At 38.0% G+C, this 19371-nt stretch overlaps 1 protein-coding gene across 11 annotated transcripts in view; it reads left to right on the top strand.

The window, feature by feature from the left end:
* Window positions 1-19371, top strand: part of NLGN1 (neuroligin 1) — a 427380-nt gene that overhangs the window by 212298 nt on the left and 195711 nt on the right. For 9 of the 11 annotated variants that reach the window (XM_015638001.3, XM_015637998.3, XM_015638003.2 and 6 more), the window contains one exon: window positions 12637-12696. The exons of the other annotated variants lie outside the window; for them this stretch is intronic. In XM_015638001.3, the coding sequence (XP_015493487.1) occupies window positions 12637-12696 (60 nt within the window). The remainder of the gene's footprint in view (window positions 1-12636; window positions 12697-19371) is intronic. 11 annotated transcript variants of the gene reach the window in all.

Raw genomic sequence — 19371 nt, 5'->3', positions numbered from 1 at the left:
CTAATTGCTCAAAACAATAGAATATCACACTATTATATAGGTGTGATGTTACACAGCACACTCATTTTAGTGTGAGCTTTATTCAGTTCTTCCTGTCTGTATGAAATGAGCTCCACAGAAAAAAATAACAATGAACTAAGTAATTTTATGAAACTGTAGGATTGATTGTGGCAAGAAATGAAGTGAAATAGTGTTTTCCTGTGAAGGATGTGCACTCCTCAGCACCCTTTTCTGTCTGGTTCTCATTGCTGGAAGCTGGTAGTGGGATTTAGCTGCTGACATAAATTTCATGGTTCATCAGGGGTTCCAGTGCCAGGGGAGGCACCTTAGGAAACAAAGGATGCACTGACACTGCTGAGAATGATATATTTCATTGCAGCATTTATTAGGTTCTTTGAGAAGTTGTAAGCCAGTTGTTGTGGTGTTTGTCTCAGCTCTTAACAGAGTTACAGCCATCAGTGGAATTTAAAGTTCTGTGTGTGTTATTCAGAGGGGAGGGCCAGCTCAGGTGGGATTTGCAGCACTGTCAATCACACATCTGTTTTTGGGAAACAGCCTTTTGCCAGGAAGGGTTACAGCTGGCTGAAATCCACAGGCAGCTGGAAATCTGCCAGAGGTGCTCTTTACTGGTGTCATGTCATGGGTTGGGGTGGAGTTGGAGGGTGAAGTGATGGGGAAGGAGAGTGGCCAAGGAAGAACCCCAAAAGTTCTGTGAGAGCAGTTCCAAGCTGAGGACATGGCCCAGCTCACCAAGCAAGCACTGGAACCTCGTCCAGTGTGAACAAACCATGGCTTTATAGAAAAATGCTTTTAATTTACAAACAATACTAATTGCAAAGTTGGTTTATTGCTTTGCATTGAAATGTAAAACAACTCTACTTTTTCACACTTTCTGACAACACAAAACTATTAAATTTCTTCTGTTAAAAGGGAAATTTCATTTGTGTCTGTCCATTTCTACAGACCTTGTAGAAGTAGACAAAACTCTCAGCCTGTTCTACAAACCTTTCAACACAAAGAGACTTACTGAATATTATTGATCAGTAATGCTGGCTGGTGTGTTTGCCAAGAAACAAGGTTTCACCAATAAAATACAAGTAAACACACTTTATTATTTATTTTCTGGATATCAGTAAAAGGTTCCTTTTCTTTTGCTTTCAAATATTCTGTCTACATCTAGCATTTCTCCAGCAGATATACACAAACTGTGCAAAGAAAATCCCAGGAGAAGGAGAATTATTTTTTAACTCTCACTTTAGCAAAAAAATGTGGAAGTCATCTGTGCCCACATACATTTCTAAAACTTTCTCCAACATTTAAATCACAATGTTAATATACACTCAGTGCATGTATATCTCTGAAGGCATGAGTTAAAAGCTCTCAGAAACAATTGAAGTTAATTGGATTGTTCCCATTTGTCTACATTAAATACCCTGCATTTACAGTTCAGTTAATAATCCCTTAGCTAAAGAGCTGGAATGAATCTGTCTAACACTGCCAAACATTATTGAATCCACAATGCTAACAAACTAACTAATTGTACAGGAAAACTGTAAATTTTAAATTCTGCCTCCTACTATGAAAACCACTCATTACTGCTGTGGAAGCGAAAATGAGAACCAAGATTGCTTTTGCTTGTGGGCCCAAGAGCACAGAGAATCTTTGCTGCCCCACAGGAACAGGCCATCACTGTCTGTTACAGGAATAATCTTCACTGCCCTCAGTGCTTTTGGTGCTTTGATAGTCTAAAGTATAGTCCTGGTGCCAGTAGTTTGCTGTGCTTGCTGTAGGCATTCATTGTGCTCAGCAGGATGGAGCTTGGATGCTGTGATATTTTATTCACTAACTTTGGTTGACTTGGGAAAGGATCATTTGCTCAAAAAGTTTCCAAAAATATTCCTCACTCCTCAAAAAAGATATATATTTTTATTTTTTTTTATGTTCTAAACAGAAGATGCCATTGAGCACTCTAAACAAACCAACCTTAACAATTATCACTAAAGAGTTAAAGTGTTATAAAGTAACTGCTGTGTGTGTGGTCCTTGTAAAATGCCCTGTTTAATTTAGCTAATGATTTTGTTACCAAAACGACCCATGCATGAAGCCTTGGACCACATTATAATTTAGTAGTGCATACTCTTTATTAAATTTATCAATTTGTTAGGGAAAAGAAAGTACATTTTACCCCCCTAGTCAGTGTGAAACCCCTGGAAACTGTGCCCATACTGTGATCCTAAACAAGCTGACTTCCAGAAGGAAAATAAACAAAAACAGAAGTGAGAGTACCTTTTGTCCAGTGCTGAGAAATGTTATGCCTTTATCTGCTCTGTATTTTGTTGCTTTCCTCTAGAGAGAAGGGTTATTGTCAGCAGATAAAGAATTAGAAATGTCATATTGTCCCAAGCCTGTCAACTCTCACCTAAGTGGCTGTTGTGAAAAATGGAAGCAAGGGCTACTCTGACATTTTGCTCTTAAATTTGCCATGCTTTTTGTAAATAATATATTGTAGTTCTAGACTTGACATTTTTTAGATCTGTTTCGTTTTGATGATCATTTTCTATTCACCAGCTTCTGTGTTAAGATACTCAATTATTAAACAGGAGGTATGAAGGCAAAGTTTCTACCAGAAGGGTTTGGAGCCTTCTGTCTATACAGAAATCGACAGTAACTGTGTAAATATGTGGTCCCACATATCACTGCCTGTCTGGGAGTTCTGCTAGATTAGAAGTGATGTGCTGATTTCCTTTCATGCTCCATTCAGTATAAGGATTTTTTTCCTATTCTTTTGGGAATCCTTAATGTAACATGCAGAGCAAGTCAACTGTACTTTCAAAACAGGTACTGTGCTAACACTGAAAACATGTCAAAATGAAAATGATTTTTCTTATGACAAGTATTTGATCCCACTAATCTTCAAGTGCTGGCTGTGCTGTTCTGGTTTTGTGACTGCTCCATTGCTGAGATGTTTTGAGATTTCCTGCCTAAAGTTATGCTCTTCTAAAAATACAGAATGTAAATATGAGAAGATAAGTGGGGCCAGGCACTTTCCTTCTGACAGCTTTTTACATAAATGCTGTCCTCTCCGCTCTCCCATTGTCATTTCTCAGAACTATGCACTTTGATTCTGTCAAAAGGTGTGGTAATGAGAGCAGATATAATTATGTTTCTTAAAGCTGGTGACCACAGTCCAAATTAAATGGTCTTAAAGGATGCTTTGAAAGCTTCAAATAGCAGAGAAACATTTGACTTGAAGTATCTTTACTTTTACTAAGATCCAAGTTAATGGAAAGACTATAGTTCTAAGCACAGGTTATTAGTATCAGTATTAATTTCTTTAATGTGTTTCAGTATTACTCAGAGCTTCAAAAGCTTAGGAAGAAATCCCTGTGTTTAAAAGGCACACAGGAGAGCCTGCTTGTCTGTATGTGTGCACTTATATTTATGTAGCTGTGTATAAGTAAGAGAAAATCCTCCACCTTCACCTTTCAGGAAGAAACTGTGCTGGGTGAATGTTTTTCAGATCATCTGAACATGAGTGCACATGTAAATATAGGAAATCCTCTGTGCTGTTTCTGGCAAGGACCAGCCCTGTGACTGAGGTACCAGCAGTGGATTGGGAAGTTCTGGCCCATGCTGGAGACAAGCCTTGACATTCAGCAATGGGAGGGTGCAGCTCTGCTTAGTTCTGCTGGCACTGACTCAGAAAACACCATCTCCACCTTGCTTTCTCACTACAGAATCAGATTTCCTTTATGCTGCTTGAAATGTGGCAAGAAATGCAGTGATTCAGAGCTAGCACAAGGGCATTGAAAAGGTGATCAACAAGAGCTTTACCTCGAAACTCCCTGCAACTCTGAGCGTTTGTGAGGACAGGGGTGGATTTTGTGAGGACAGACAGCTGTACAAAACAAGTTTCTTCTCTCCTTTGCCACTTTTCTGAAGAAATTCAGCTCTGAAAGGTAGCTGGAGTCATTTTACTGATAGTGGCTCAATCAGAAAATGGAGAAAATGAGATTTGCCTCTCATTCCTGATGTCTGTGGTTGCAGCAGTGTGAGTTTCTAGATTGTAAAACACTGCACAGGTTGCAGTGAGTTACACAGAGCTCCAAGCATGTGCCTTGAAACCAGATGACATGAAGTGCATTGGGAAGAGGGGTGGGAGAATTTATTTCATTCCAAACTCTATATGAAAATATTATGCACAATTAACTTCATTTTCTCTGCAATGTTCAATTACATGGTTACATGAAGACCAATTTTGCTCTGCTATTTGGGCTGTGAAACTGGGCCTTAAGAGAGCTGGACTGTATGCTCAGCTGTGCCATAAACAACCCCATATAGCTGCTGTAACTGCAGCCCCTGCAGTTAGCAGAATTAGTCAGGAAGAAGGTTTTTCCACAGCCAGGCTTGTCCCTAGCAAAGGAAATTGTGCAGGAATCTCAAAGTGATCTCACCTGTCGAGACTGCTCTTCTGGGATCTTCTCTCTGCAGAGAGAGATTTGGGGACAAGATTATAAAATTTATTTATCCAACTGTTGTTTTTGGCTGAGAACAGAAGGCAACAATGAAATAAAAGTGAAATAATGTATTTTTTATGTTATTTTGTATATAAGTCAAGAGACAGCAGAGACTGCTTTTTCATAGTGTATAGGTTATTCCTGTAGATGACCCACCCTACCTATTTGAAGCAAGGTAACACAAATTCCCCCAAAAAGCAGGAAAAAAATAGAAAAAAACCTTACCAGTTCACCTAAATTGGTGGTATTTTTTTTCAGCTGTGTCTTTGTATATCTTTATATAAAGGATGCACTCACTGCATCCTGACTTGTACTTATTACAACTGTGCTAGAGAGATCTTCAAGGGAAAGCGAGGATTAATGTTGATACGTTAATGGCAGTTGCAAATCTTTCTTTGGCAACCAAAAATTTGGATTTTAAAACTACAGATTTTTAGTTCTATCACATGAGCTAATATGATCAATTTTTATAAACTAGTAGTCTTAAATAAGTTCACATCTTCTTTAAAATTAGGAGGCAATTTGATTATGAGAGCTGTGGAAAATGAATGCAGAATTTTATTTGTATGTACACAGACGAAGAAGCAATGCATTTATAAAAAGAGAATTGAATTTCATTGCAGAGATTTGGTAGTATGTTCAAGAGATTGAAATTCTATTTGCTGATTAGATTTATCCACAGAATAACTGAGGGAAGTTAGAAATTTGGGATGCTCCTCTCTGTTTATCTTTTACTCCTGAGCTGACCTCCTGGCCCAGATGCAAACAGAGCAGTTCTGTTAATGGCAGTGAATCTATCTCAATATTACTGGATTTAGCCTGTTGACTTCAGAGAACTTACTCAGAGGCTTAAAGTTAAGCATGTCCATAAGTCTTCATTAGGGTCTGGATTGCAGTCATTACCTGGAGAGAGAGAGAGAGCTGATTCATGATCTCAAAGCTCAGGTGGTGGCACAGCCATGTAATGCTGCACTCACCTCCTCCAGCAGCGTGTCACCCTGGACTATGAGTGTCTGTAAAACAACATGAATTATTAATGCACAAAGAGTGGTAAAAGCTGTGTGAACTTGTGACACAAGCACGTGAGGTGGCACTGGAGTCGTAAATGCTGATGTTAATGCCAATAGAACAGCTTACAGCTCCCGTTTTTCACGTCTCTCATCCACCCATCCCTCGCCTCTGGAGCTCTCCAGCTGCAGCGCTCCTGCCTGGAGGCATGGGCTTCATTTCTCTGTGCCAGCCTTGGCCAGCAGAGCCTTGGTCCCTTTGAAACATTCTCTTTCTCCTGTCTAGTTCTGATGGGTGGGACACTCACTCCTTTATCCTGAGTGTCTGTTCCATTCCTCACTTCTACTGGGACCAAAAAAAAAATAGAAGTGAATAAATGTCACTCTTCTTTCGCCTCTCTAGCATATTTCTTTTTTCTGCTGGCAAGAGCTAAAGTCAGAGTGTCTCAGAAATTAGGATGTGTAGAATAACTCCCAGGTTTTTGTCTTTTCCACTGAATAGCTTCTTCCTTGTCCTGGATCCAGCTGCACATGAGCTGTGTGTTCACCCCAAACCTGTGAGGGTCACCCAGGATATCTCCAGGGCTGAGCCTGTCCCTGCATTTCCCCTGCCTGCTCTCCCTGGAATGCTGCAGGGCTCCATGCAAGGCACAGCACAGAACCAAAAACCCCTGGAAATGGGCTTGGGTTTGTAGGGTGACCTGTGTGGAAGGGAAAGGCATTTACCAAGGGCCTGTTCTCAGGACATGTGAACATAAAGTGTCCGTGCCTCTGAGAATACAGAGAATTTCAGGCTGCATCTAAAATGGGAAGCAGAAGAGTGAAAGTCTCCCTACATTCCCAGATTCTAATCTTATTTAAATTCACACATATCTAGTATGCAGTAATGAAACTCCTTCAGATTTAAGGGAAATCAAGATCCAGCCAGTGTGATTAATCTTGTGAATAAAAAGGTTTGGGATTAGATATTCTTTCTGTGTGACACTTCAGCAATATGCTGTTATAAAAGGCACAGCAGGAGTTAGTCTTGAAGTGTCAGAATAGCTTCTTTAGTGACAAAGCATTTATACATGTAAATTTTCAAAGAAAGTTGGCAACCCTTTTGTGGGTTCAATTTGTACCTGTCACTCACTTGCAGATGCAAATTTGAGTTACTTGCAGCTCTAATTACAGAGCTTGATTGTCATCACAAATCAGGTAGTGAGATGTGAAACTACTGAGGTTTGTGCCATCATTTGTTGTTAAAACATGAATGCAAATGTTGACATCAAAAAGCAAAGTCGGCCAGGGCTTTGCCCTGCTGATAAGTATGAATATTACAAATAAGTGCAATATGGAAATAAAAGGAATTTAATGAGTAGGGGGGTGTGTGAATAACAAGGAAAGGAGTGTGTGGTGAAATAAGGACAGGAAAAAGGGAAATAAAAAAGAAATAAAAGGATTGTTTTGTCTGTTGCAGCAAAGTATGACAAAAGAAGGAGATATTTTTTTCATTTAAGTGTTTCTTAGACCCAGCTGTCTTTTGTACCTTCCCATTTATCTTCTCTAAGGAATCCTAGTTCTTTTATTTTTGCTGAGATCTTTCTAATTTTCAAGTGAAAGAAGATAACTTTATAAAACTATTCATCAGAAAGCTATTGTGCTATAACTTTCTCTTCTGTCATTACATTTATATATATGCATATATAGAGAGAGTTATATTTCAATCTCAACATAGAAAAATTTGATTTTTCTTCACAGAAAATGTTGAGGTATGAAGATCGTTAATTATAGCCCTTCATTAATTTATTCTAAATTAAAAACTGGAGATAGGTACAACAGTTGTGCCTCAGCTAACATCTGCTAGACAGTGATAACTCAACACAAGGATTTTTTACTTTTTTTTTTTAGTTGGAGAATCTGTTGCACAAAAATGATGGTAGAAACAATAAAGAATTGATTATTTTATATCTGGAAGCAAAGGTAGGGTCTAAAAAGATGCAATTCCATAGATTTTCAATGTTTAATTAAGAAGTGGGCTAATGAGGAAGAAATAGCAGTAGCTGGTTGGGGGCACTTAGGTAAGTTTGAATATAAATATGTAATATCACTTTCATGTTTACATTTATGCATGTATATATATACATTTACATTTATACATGTCAATATGTAATATCACATTCCACAATGCTGCAAACCACTTGATGAATTTTTCTACAAGTATAATTTCAGCAGTCAGCCTCAGTCTTGTCTCTTCCATAGAGCAGACACCTTACCTCAAGGAATAATTATTTGCTATGGTGATTTCTAAATTACTGGATCCATGGAGCCTACTTAACCTAATGCAAAAGGTCCTTTTTTCTTCCCCACTTTCCTCATTACCGAAGGAGAACATTTTGGCCCCAACAATGGCTGTATACATCAGCCCTGATTTATTAAATTTAGAGGATTTGCACTGTTGTTTTACAAAATGGTGTCAACTTGCAGCATGACTCTATTTGATGATGAATAGCTTTCCCAGGCCAAAGAGCTAATGACATCCAGAGCCCCCGTGCCTCCCACACTCCTGCGGTCCGAAAGGCCACGGATAATTTCTGCCCAATCAAGCCCATAAAGAGAGAATTTATAATCAGCTTTAATGTATTTGGGAGCTAAAGTACCTTAGTCCTTCATCAAAGGGAATGATAAAAACCAGAATTAATATGGCTGGATTTAATTATTTCTGAGTGCATAATTACTCTTTAGCTAACTGGACAGGAGGTATGTTATTTCTCTTATTTTGAGCAAAGGAAAGGCATCTGCAAGCACACAGTACTCACTGTCAAGGTCTAAAAATGCAGCCTGTTAGTGCCTTAGCATTGATTGCAATACAAACAGAATAAATATTTGAATAATAATTTAAATAATGCAAAAGCTATTTTTAAATTAAATGAGTATAAGCTTCGTTAGGAGTGCCTCCTGCCCTCCGAGTTTCTTTGGCTTTTGTAGCAAGACTGTTCCTTGCCTTTAGGAAACATAAAATGCAGTAATCACTTTTTTCCCCCCTTTTTAAAGTGACTTAGGGGTCTAATTTCCCATTAGCATTAATGAGAGTTATGGGTATGCACCAACATGAGACTGAGACAAAACCTTAGAGAGCCTTTTGATAAGTAAATCATCTTTGCATCAGCATTTTAGAGGCTTTAGTATCCTCTTTCCCCCCCATTAATTATGGTACCTATTACTTTGTTGATATTTAATATTTATTACATAAACTTTAGCTAAAATCTAGGTTGGCATAGTATGGCAGCATTATCTGTTTGAAGGCTTGTGAGTTAAACTTAGTAAAATCCTTTTTTTTATAATGGATGCCCATTTTTGAAAGTGAAATGCTCAAAAAGTAAGATTAATTGGGCCTCCACAAAAGGTGAAAAGAAGGCAAGAGTAGAACAACAGTGAAAAGTAACTTGGGACAAAATACTTCTGGCAATCATAGTTTTGTAAAATATTCATTTTTGTTTCATTGGCTCATAGTCCATTATGTCTTAATATTAATATTCTTCAAATTAGTTTCTGTTACCTGAAAAGAATAATAAAATGATGGAAGAACTCTAAAAAATTATATATTGAGTGAACAGTCAGTGCTAAAGAAATTAACCTAGTTGAGGGGATACATTTAATTTACAAAATCATAAACTATCTGTAGAATGTTAATTGAAAGCTGCAGAAAATATCTAAAAACTATACATCTACTAAGGAATTTCAGTTCTGATTTATTTTTACTTAAAAAGGCAATTGCTGCTACATTTTGTAGGTTCTTGCCATTAGATTTTATTCTGTTTATCTGCTTGTGATTTCAGTGTGTTTTCCTGTGTGAGGACTCAAAACATCAATCTTTCTTTATGATCATCCAGACACAGCGAGGCTGTTAGTCAGAGTAATCAGTTATCTGGAGAATCAGAAGCAAAAGCCATTTCTTACTGATTTGAGAATGAGAGTTATTGCTGAAAGGGGTGGAATTCTAATCCAGAGCTTCTCCTAATACCACTTTCATGACTTCAGGAAGTGTCTTCAGCATCTGCAGGTGGAGCAGGCAGCACAGATCAGAACAGCTCTGCCTCCTCTCAGAGGGGCTGAACCCCTCCAGGCTGCCCTGTGCACAGAGGGTCTTGAGCTGATGCTTCTTTTAGGGATTGCCCAGCAATTAAAAAAGAGAAATTAAGCCTCACAGCACCCCTGTGTGTTTAGATGAAATATAAGGAGGTTCATGCCTGCTACACGAGGGCTAAACTCTGCTTTGGTTTCTTGGACTCAGGGCGTTATAGTTCCAGGAAGCAGAAAATCTCTCTGTAATAAGTGTTGTCCATCATATTTGCAGGCTGGAGTGAACTTGTGGGAGAAATAATCTCTCCTGTGTTTCCCAGGCACTGTGAGTGGTGCCTGGTGGCTCTGCCACGTGTCTCCACAGGGATGAGTCCTCCTGCTTGGGGGGACGTGGGGAGCAGAGCCCTCGTATTGTGAAACACATCTACTGCTATATTAAAAAACATGTTTAATTTATGACAGCTTAAAAATAGGTCAGCCCCTTTGCAAGAAGGAATTGTCAGGCACTGGAAGAGGCTGCCCAGGGAAGTGTTTGAGTCACCATCCCTGGAGGTATTTAAAAGATGTGTGAGTGTGGCTCTTGGGGACATGGCTTAGCAGCTGCCTTGGCAGTGCTGGGTTACTGCCTGGGCTAGGTCTTAAGGGTCTTTTCCAACCTAAACAATTCTATGATTTGAAGGAAGATGGTCTGATTTTTTTTTCTTAAATGTTTTTGTGAGAAACTCAGAACTGTATAAACATGGAAATTATCCAGATTATTTTTAAAGCTAGCCCCAGTCATGCTTTACCATATTGTAAAATCAGAAATAGTATGAGGCCAGACATTTATATTGAGATGGTTGATGCACTTTGTAATTGAAGTTGAGATCTGGAACCATGATCTACACAAAATACCTGCCAAAGGGCAGTTATTAAAAAAAAATGTCACATACATTGTCTTTGTTTCATCTAGAAAATAAATTGCCCATCTCTATGCAAGTTATTTGGAGAAATGTGTGTTGTTTGCCTTTCCAGATGCCCCATTGCCCCTTTTTGGTGACTTTTAAAATTTAAAATCTAAGAAGCTATTAAGAACATATGTGTGTGTGTATAAATATATATATATATATATATATATCTTTGCTTCTGTCTGCATCTCCATTCTTAAGTACACAGCTCTGGCTGTTCTTAAATTCACTCTTCCTGTTCTCTATGCTGAAAACCCATCATAAAATTACTGTAATTCTTTTCATAGAGTTTTTATATTTCTTGATTTTATTCTTTTAGAAGTAAAGTCGTTATTGTCTGAAAATGCTGGGCTGAGAGATATTTGAATGTGTGTGTTTGGATCAGGGCACATTATCCAGACACCAAATATTGCAAATATCCAGGGCTTGTAGTAGGAAAAACTTGCACCATCAAGGCTTTCAGCTGAGCAGAGTGATTGTTAGAGGTGTGATTATAAAAATGCTCGTGTTTTATTTATGGTGTGTAATTCCAGTGTTCTGTATTTAGAATGAGTTAAAAACTATACTCCTGACTGATGCAGGAATTAAGGTATTGAGCTTTGGTTTTTAATAATATGGTCCAGTTCCTACATTCACAGTTAAAGTCTCATGGTACTTCATGGTTTTATTTCTGTTTCTTAAATCCATGCAACTGGTAAAAACATTTTATGATTTTTTTTTAAATTCATCACTCAAATACATGGTATTTTGCCTATAAATGACAAGTTCAATGCTGAATGACTAAAATCCTGTAAAATAACAGAGAGCTTTTTAAATACAAATGTTTTAATACTCCACAGTGCTTAGATTTAATGCATGTCTCTTGCCTACATCTACTGCAAATATCAACACATACTGTTCATCTCTTTTTTGTTGTTGTTTTTGTCTATTGCTATTTTATGCATGAGGAAGTTCTTGTTTTCTACTCTGTGCTTGGCTGGCTTTTTCTTTTTTTGTTACTTAGCCCTGTGTTCGTACTGATTGCTTTTTGGCATGCAAATTACAGAATGTCATGGAAATGAGAGAGCTCTGAAAAAAAAAAGGAAAGATAATGCTGAGTTCCAACTGTCTTTTGTTTGTGCGTAAGTGTGTAAAATATATGACATGGAAATATTATCAGAGTGGCCTTTGACTTTCCTTCTGGTGTATATTTTTATTACTCAGTAAAGGAATGGGCATTTTTCCCATTGGAAAATATGATAACTCTAGAAATACTAATACTGTTAATAATACAGGTGCTGGGCATAAAGGAATTTTCTGTCATCCTCCTTTTATGGAGATAAGGAATTATGAACCCAGATGCCTTGCCCAAGCTAAAATTTCAATTCAATGCAATTTTTTTTTTACATGAAACTCTGGCCCCGTTGAAACCAATGGCAAAAGTCATTGTCTTCAGTTGGTCTGGGATTTCACTCTTGTTTCTGGTTTACATATGGATTTTCATGTTTCCTTACAAATATCTCAGCAGGTAGTCAAAGGTTTCAAGGGTATCTACAGCTCTATTTTAAAGAGAATGTGATGAATGTGTCAAAAACCCCCCAAAATTAAACCCGGGCTTATCTTTATATAAAGCATGAGCTTAAATGGTTGAATTTAAAAATGTGAATTAGCATTTGACAGAAAATATTGTTTTAACCAATTGTCAAGACTTTTATTAACCACCTTATTGCATCAAATGCAAGAGGCAATTTGGCAGTTCTTGTCTCCACTATTCCTAATAACAGCAACAGGAAAAGACCAATTAAATGAAGTGGATAAATACAATCCGTGGTGGGGTATGCTTTTAGTAAACAAGCTTTGATTCTTCATTTAAAAACAATAAAGCACTGGGCACTCTCTGATTCTTGTGCTAGATGTTTCTAATAGCCATACCCCCTAGGGAAGGTTTTGCTGTAATATTTGATAAACTTAATGAAAAATGGGTTGTTATAAACTAAGATTTCCCTCCCTGCAAATGTTTTTCTTGAAACGTCCGTGGGAATTTAATATTCACTGTTTTTTTCCTCAGTCTTGTATATTCTTGAATTGTCTTTTTTCCTCCATTTTCTCCGTTCTTAATCCTAGGTCCCCTTACAAAGAAACAGACAGATGATTTAGGTGATAATGAAGGTGCTGAAGATGAAGGTATTTTTTGCCGCCAAACTGATTTGCATGACAAGGATCCCTGAAAATCTTTTTTCTCCCCTCTTTTTTTGACTTCTTGTCTTCTTTTGAAGAGTTTTTTTGTTTTTTTAATTCCCATTTTTGATGTGTTTTGTCTTCTTGCTTGTTGTTATACATATATATTTTTAATTTTTTTAAAAGAAAGAATGTTGTTAAGTTCTACGTTTTGCTACAAAACAGTAACAATATTTAAAAAGGAGGGTTTTTGTTTTCTTGAAATGGACTTTTGATATGTTGCATCCCACCTTTTGACTGAATTTTGTCCATACTATTTAAACTAACACTCTTTTAAAGTTTCTCTGTACACCTTTTTGCATGTTTTCTAACCCTATGTATTTCACCAAGTACAAAGATGTTTCTTTTTTTTTTTTTCACTGACTGATCTCAGTTTGATAAACATAGAAAATGTTGTGTTTAAAAAAGGAAAAATTCAGAAAATTCCTTCAAAGTGTCTCTTAAGCAACTGAATTTCCCCAAATGCCAACCCATCTGCATTTATGCTGCAACAAAAAAATATAAATAAATTAAAGGCTACCCCACCTCCCTCCAGAAGGGAGGCAGCATTGCCAGCTGGTGAAGCTCTGTGCAGCTAAACTAAAACTAAAAGAACCCAATATCTTCTGTTTTCTGCAAGTATAAAAAGATGCTGATCTGCTTGAGCTGACCCTTAGAAAACCCTATTACCAAGTAAAATCAAAAGTTTGAAATGTCAAGCATATTATTCTGTTCATAAATTATGTCTGTTGATCATGAAGCTATGCAGATTTGATATTTTTTCAGGGCTATGAAAATGGTAACAAGGGGCTCTTTTTCCTGAGCAGTCTCATCCCTTCAAGTAGATGTGCTTCAGAGTTCTGAATCTTAAACACACACTTTGTATGGTTTATGGTCAATGAGTAAAACAAATTACCATATGGGAGAGGTAGAGTTGCTGCTTGCTGCTCTCTTAATATTTGGGGTGTCAGGGGGACGTTGGCCAGATACTAAGTGAAACTTGTAGGCTAGAAGGCTCTTAATTAAAAAGTTTTTCATCACACAGAACATCAACTAACTTAAACAGAAGCACACAGTCTTTTTAGAGAAGATTAAGGAAGGAAAATTTGAGCATTTAACTTCTTACCCAGTAACTGAACACAGATTTTGTCACAATTTTATGATTGATTTATGATCCTTTACTGGATCTGTATGTTAAAGCATACAAATGAAAGCCCACCAGCTGGGCCAAAATTTGCAAGATTTGATGATTTTGATAAATTGAAAATCTCCTTTGAAAGCTCTCCTGTGGTGGCTTAAGGCAGCAGGCAGCTGAACAGCACTGAGCCAGTCACTTACTCCTCCCTGGGGGAGAGAACTGGGGAAGGAAATATAAAAGTAAAATTATTAATTGATATAAAGACAGTTTAATATGCTGGAAATGAAATGAAATAATAGGAATAATCGTGATAAAGAAATGAGGATATGCCAAACATGTGGTGCACAGAGGAATTGCTCATGGCCCCTGGCTGATGCTCAGCAGCTCCTGAGCAGTGACCCCCAGCCAGCTTCCCCCCAGGTCACATACAGAGCATGATGCCACAGGATATGGAATATCTGGAATATCCCTTTGGCCTGTTGGGCTCAGCTGTCCTGGCTCTGTCCCCTCCTAACCTTGCCTTGCTGTGAGCACTGCTCAGCAACAACTTCAAAATCAGCGTGTTATCAACATTATTCTCACCCTAAGTGCACAAATTAACTCTATCCCAGCTGAAATCAGGCCACGCTATTCAGAGCTAATTATGACAATTGAGATTCTCCTAGTTTTATGAAGTCAGGACATTTTTGCAAGAATCCATGGTAGAATATTGCAAGGGATATTCTTATGAAATCTCAAAGATCTGCGATAGTGAATTAGCCATTACAAAAATTACTCTGTCTTGTTTGAACAAACAAGAAACCACTTGAAATTTGGGCTATTCACCCAGTGGGCCTCAGTAGCTCTCCTGAATTCCTGTATAATTGCCAAGACAGATGCTAATGACATCGGATTTGTTGAGTCCTTCTCTGCTTAGACAGACTTCAAAGAGCCTCCTCAGTTTACTGAAATTCAGCAGAGAGTGGTTGCTGTCAGAAAGTGCTTCAGTAGGTAGGCTCAGAGGAGAGGAGGGATCTCAGTCTGCTGAGAACAAGTGTCCATGTCAGGGAAAAGCTGTCTCCCTCTCTGACAATTGCAGGAGAGAGAATAAGGACTGTAAGAACACTGCAGTCAAACTAGGGGGGGAAGAAGAACATTTACAACACTAATAAATCTCTGTAATTTATAGGACTGGGATTAATTTTCTCTGGCATACAAGTGACAGTTTTGTTCTCCTTTCCATGCCAATAGAAGAGTGCAGGCAGTAATTAGACTTTACTGCTTCTGAGAGGCATGGAGAGACAGGGAAAATTTAAATTTTTATGATCACTAGACACTCTAGACTGCTGGGTTTTCAGCTGGGTTGATAGAAGCCCTGTCTGCTGAGACCCTGCATTTCCCAGGGGAGGAGCAGGATCTGAAGTCCTGCATTTTTGTGAACCTGCTCCTCTGTATTGAAACTCTAGAACTTGTTGCATGTGCAGAACTGAAGAGTTCACAAACTCAGCTGTATGAATTTGGGTATGAGTAGCAGAAAAAAGACAGGCCAAGCAAAAGGTCACCTTAGCTCTCTAGTTTTCTGCTAGCCTGTCCTTCAAAGCCTTCACTTTTTGTAGGATGGTAGATTTTAGGCACTGTAAAATCCTTCAAATGAATAGCTGTGGGGGAAAAAAAAGCTGAAGTGAATGAATGATGAAATTGGAGCATTAGGGACACTGGGCTGTACATGTGCAAAACAACTTATCAGATATCCATAGAGTCCATGCTATATAAACAATGCCCAGAGATTTCTAAAATGCCCAGGATGGTCTCTACATCAAAAAATCCAGAGATCTCAGGTCTGTTTATTGTATTCTATCTTTCTGAAGAAAGAGCTCCCATAGCAGCTTCTTGAAGGAAACATCTGGAGAACATTTTGTGTTGTGCCACTCAAATATCTGAGTTTGATTAGAAGATTTCATTTTAAAACACTGTTCAATAATCCTACTCCCATCAGCTGCTGCCATTACCACAGCATTGGTGCAAACCTTGCCAGCACAAGCACTGGAGTCAGTAATCAAACTTGGATCTCTGGTATGTGCTGCAACCACTAGACCAGGCTTAATTAGATCATTTTTCATTTTTGTTTTCAAAAGAGCCAAAGGCAGTAGTGCACATTACCAGCTAATGATCTATTTGCTGTTTAAAAAATGAAGGTGTTTTCAAATTCTATGAGTGTGAAAAGTCAGAAATAATACAAATGCCTTTTTTTTCCCCTCCATGCTGGATGCATTCTTCTTTCTGTTTAACCCTTTCATTCCTACACTTCTAGTGCTTACCTGTTTTCAGTAAATATTGAACGACTTGAGCAGGCACCAAAAACAAGAGTGGCAAAAGCAGTTGCAAGCAGTGAGCACTGGGGCATTCCCTCTGTATAGCAGTGGTGGGTTTGCCCATTTTCTGACCTGCAGGTATGCAGTATCTAGTGCAGATGAAAAATTTACCTTCAAATTGTTCAGCAGTTACACAAAATGTACCTTCCCCAGTCTGGAAACAAGGCTTAGTTTTAAAAAATAAAATATTTTAATCTTATTTAAATAATTATAATTATTTAATTATTATTGTCTTAATTTTGGTCAGGTAATAATTTAATTTGGCTATAGCAAAAAATCAGTGACTCTTAGGCAACCTTAGTTCCTATCCACTAAAATCCTAAGCATGACCTAAATTTTGGCAACACAAATCATTAACCAACCAGTGTACTCTAGGCTCAGAACTGGACTTGTAAGTAGTTAGTGTTCTACGAAATATCCATGAAGGATTGCTCACAAATGAATTCTCATCCACTGCTCTATCATACACACCTTGCCTGGCACATCAATCTGTCAATCTTAAATCCTTATTTAGTCCCCAGTGCTGTTTGAGCATCTCAGTTTTTAATGTATTCAGTCTCACAGCATCCCTCTGCAATAGAGGAATGCTGCTATTCCATTTTTAGAAAGGAAGAATACAGATGCCAAGTCTGAGGAATGCAGACACCATGTCTGTTGCTGAGAGTACATGCCTCAGAAGTGGGGTCTGCACTGTAGTTGATAGATGCTTCTGCTCTTCCCTCCTCCCTTCCAATTTCTCCTGTGGAAAAGGAGACAGATTAGGAGCAGATGTTGCTGTTTGCTCACAGCCTGTAACTGTGATGATTCTGATAATTTAGTCTGGTGCTCTGTCTTGTATGGGCTATTGGACTTCTTTGACAGAAGGAAGTTCTTGGTCTAGAGCATGTTTTAAATCAAAAATGCCAAAAACCAACTCAAAGTTGCTAATGATGCAGAATTCATCTGCAAATCCCTTCTTGTGCTCAACAGACTGCAGTGCCACTGGTGAGAAGGAGCACATTGCAGAGTTGAGGCTCTCCAAAAGCCCCTGTCACTCCATTGGTACTAAAATACACTGAGATACCAAGTTTGGCATCTCTTCTGCCTTCAGCTGTCGTGGTAAGAAGGAGGGTGAGCAACACTCTTCCTGTCTGGCACTGCTTGCACGTTTTTGGACTTGGGAGATCAGCAAAGAACAGAACACATTCGTCTGCCCTGCAAAGCAACCACATGCTCCAGCCTTAATTATAGCCCTTAATGAGAGCCAGCCAGGCTGGGGTAGCTCAGATCTGACCACTTTGGGTGAGCTTGTTGACTGATGCACGTAGCCAAATTCATGATTCCAGTTCCTCCTGTCACCCATTCATGTTAGCTCCGTGATTTCCTCTCCAATGCACAGCTTCCAACACCACTTGCACTTTAAATTGTGCTGATTTTATTTTTCCCTTTACACACAGTTCAAATTGTGTCAAATTTTTGTGGTGATGTTATTAATACTTGAAAACATGCATGATAAAATTCTGACAGACCTTTAATTTAAGTACCTCTTTAGGGCTTCATTTTACTTTCAGCACTGCCAAGCATTGCTTGTACAGTGAAGAGTCTGTCAGCTTTTGCATTTCTAACCATCACCCTTTAATAATTTAAAATGACTGCCTACCTGGCTATTGAGGTCCTGCTCTAATGGGAATCTGCTCCAGATGTTTACCTGTAAAAGCTTTGGCCTTTTTCATGCTAGGATAACATTCATACAGTCCTCCATCAGGATCTCAAATAATTTTCAGGTAAAGGTAGTTAAGGGTTTGAGAGTGCACAAAATGATCCCCTGGTTTGACAGATAGGAAAACAAACAAAGGGAGAGAATTCTATTTGTCTGAAGCCTGAGGGATGCAGGCTGTATTTTAAAAAAACATGTCTGAAATGCCTCACAGAAGCTCAATAGTTGCTTTAATAGTCTTGGAACTAGACTTTAATAGTCTAGTTTTATATCTCATTTTAAAAATGTGGCATTAATGGATGTTTACATATTAGGACTAAGTGCACTAGTTTATTAAATGGTAGTGCAACTATAAGGCATCTGATGGATTTGAACTGAAAGGTCAAATGCTGTTAAAAGGCTTTAAAATTATTAAGAGTAGCAATGATTGGTACCATGCTCTACTTAAATATTTTCTACAAAAGCTTATGGAACAGTTACACACATATCCACATACCCACATTACATTCTTTGAAGGGCACACACAGGTTTTTCACTAACCAATCTAAAAGTTTTCCACTGTTCTGGGCCTGTTTCATGTTCAAAACCCAAAATTTACTTAACAATCTGCATCAAGCTGTCACAATTTTTTTATGCCATCTAGAAAAGCAATGCTTGTGACATGGGTGCTAAATTAATTATCTTTTTGTGTGAAGTTGGCTCCAGGCAGGCTTTTTTCCATTCCCATTTTGGTTGTGCCCTGCAAATTATGTTTGTTAAGTCACGTGGCCAATTCACAGCAGTTTTGAATGATTGAAGCTATAATTATATTTTGTTACATATGACAATTGTGACTGATATTCACAGTCAGACCTGGTTGCCTGTTGTGTAATGTAACAAACACAGAATGAAAGTTAGCCCTATTCCTAAATTGTCTGTAACATAATTAAGGTGAGACATAAAAAGTAGATGCAACAAACATTAGAAAGGTACAGAATAGAAGTGATAATAGAAATAATTACAAGAAAGTTAATGTATATGTAATATAAATAAGGTTAATCCTCTGCTGTACAGTAAGATCCACTTAGAGGTTTGATGAACTAGCAATTTAAAGCCAAACAAATCACAGCACCCAAAAATGATCTTCTGTGTGACTGAAACCAGAGCTGACTTGAATTTGAGAAGGATTTTTAACAGTGCTATCCTTGCATATGTCTTTGAAAAGATGAATGTGTCCATTTTTAATTAAAGCAACACTTAATAAAAAGCAACAAAAGTGCAGAACACAACTAAATTAAATCAGTCTATAAATCTACCCTTGGCAGAAATGCCACATTTACACCTAAAGTCTTCAGGTTCAGAATGAGCTACAAACACAAACAATTAATCTGCATCCATGAATAACTATTAATCTGCATATGAAAATGTAATTACAGTGTCCTGAGATCACTCCAGCACATGCACAGAAAGCCAGTAGG

Source organism: Parus major, chromosome 9, assembly GCF_001522545.3.
Source record: "Parus major isolate Abel chromosome 9, Parus_major1.1, whole genome shotgun sequence".
NCBI lineage: Eukaryota > Metazoa > Chordata > Aves > Passeriformes > Paridae > Parus > Parus major.
This window is presented reverse-complemented; position numbering and strand designations above follow the sequence as displayed.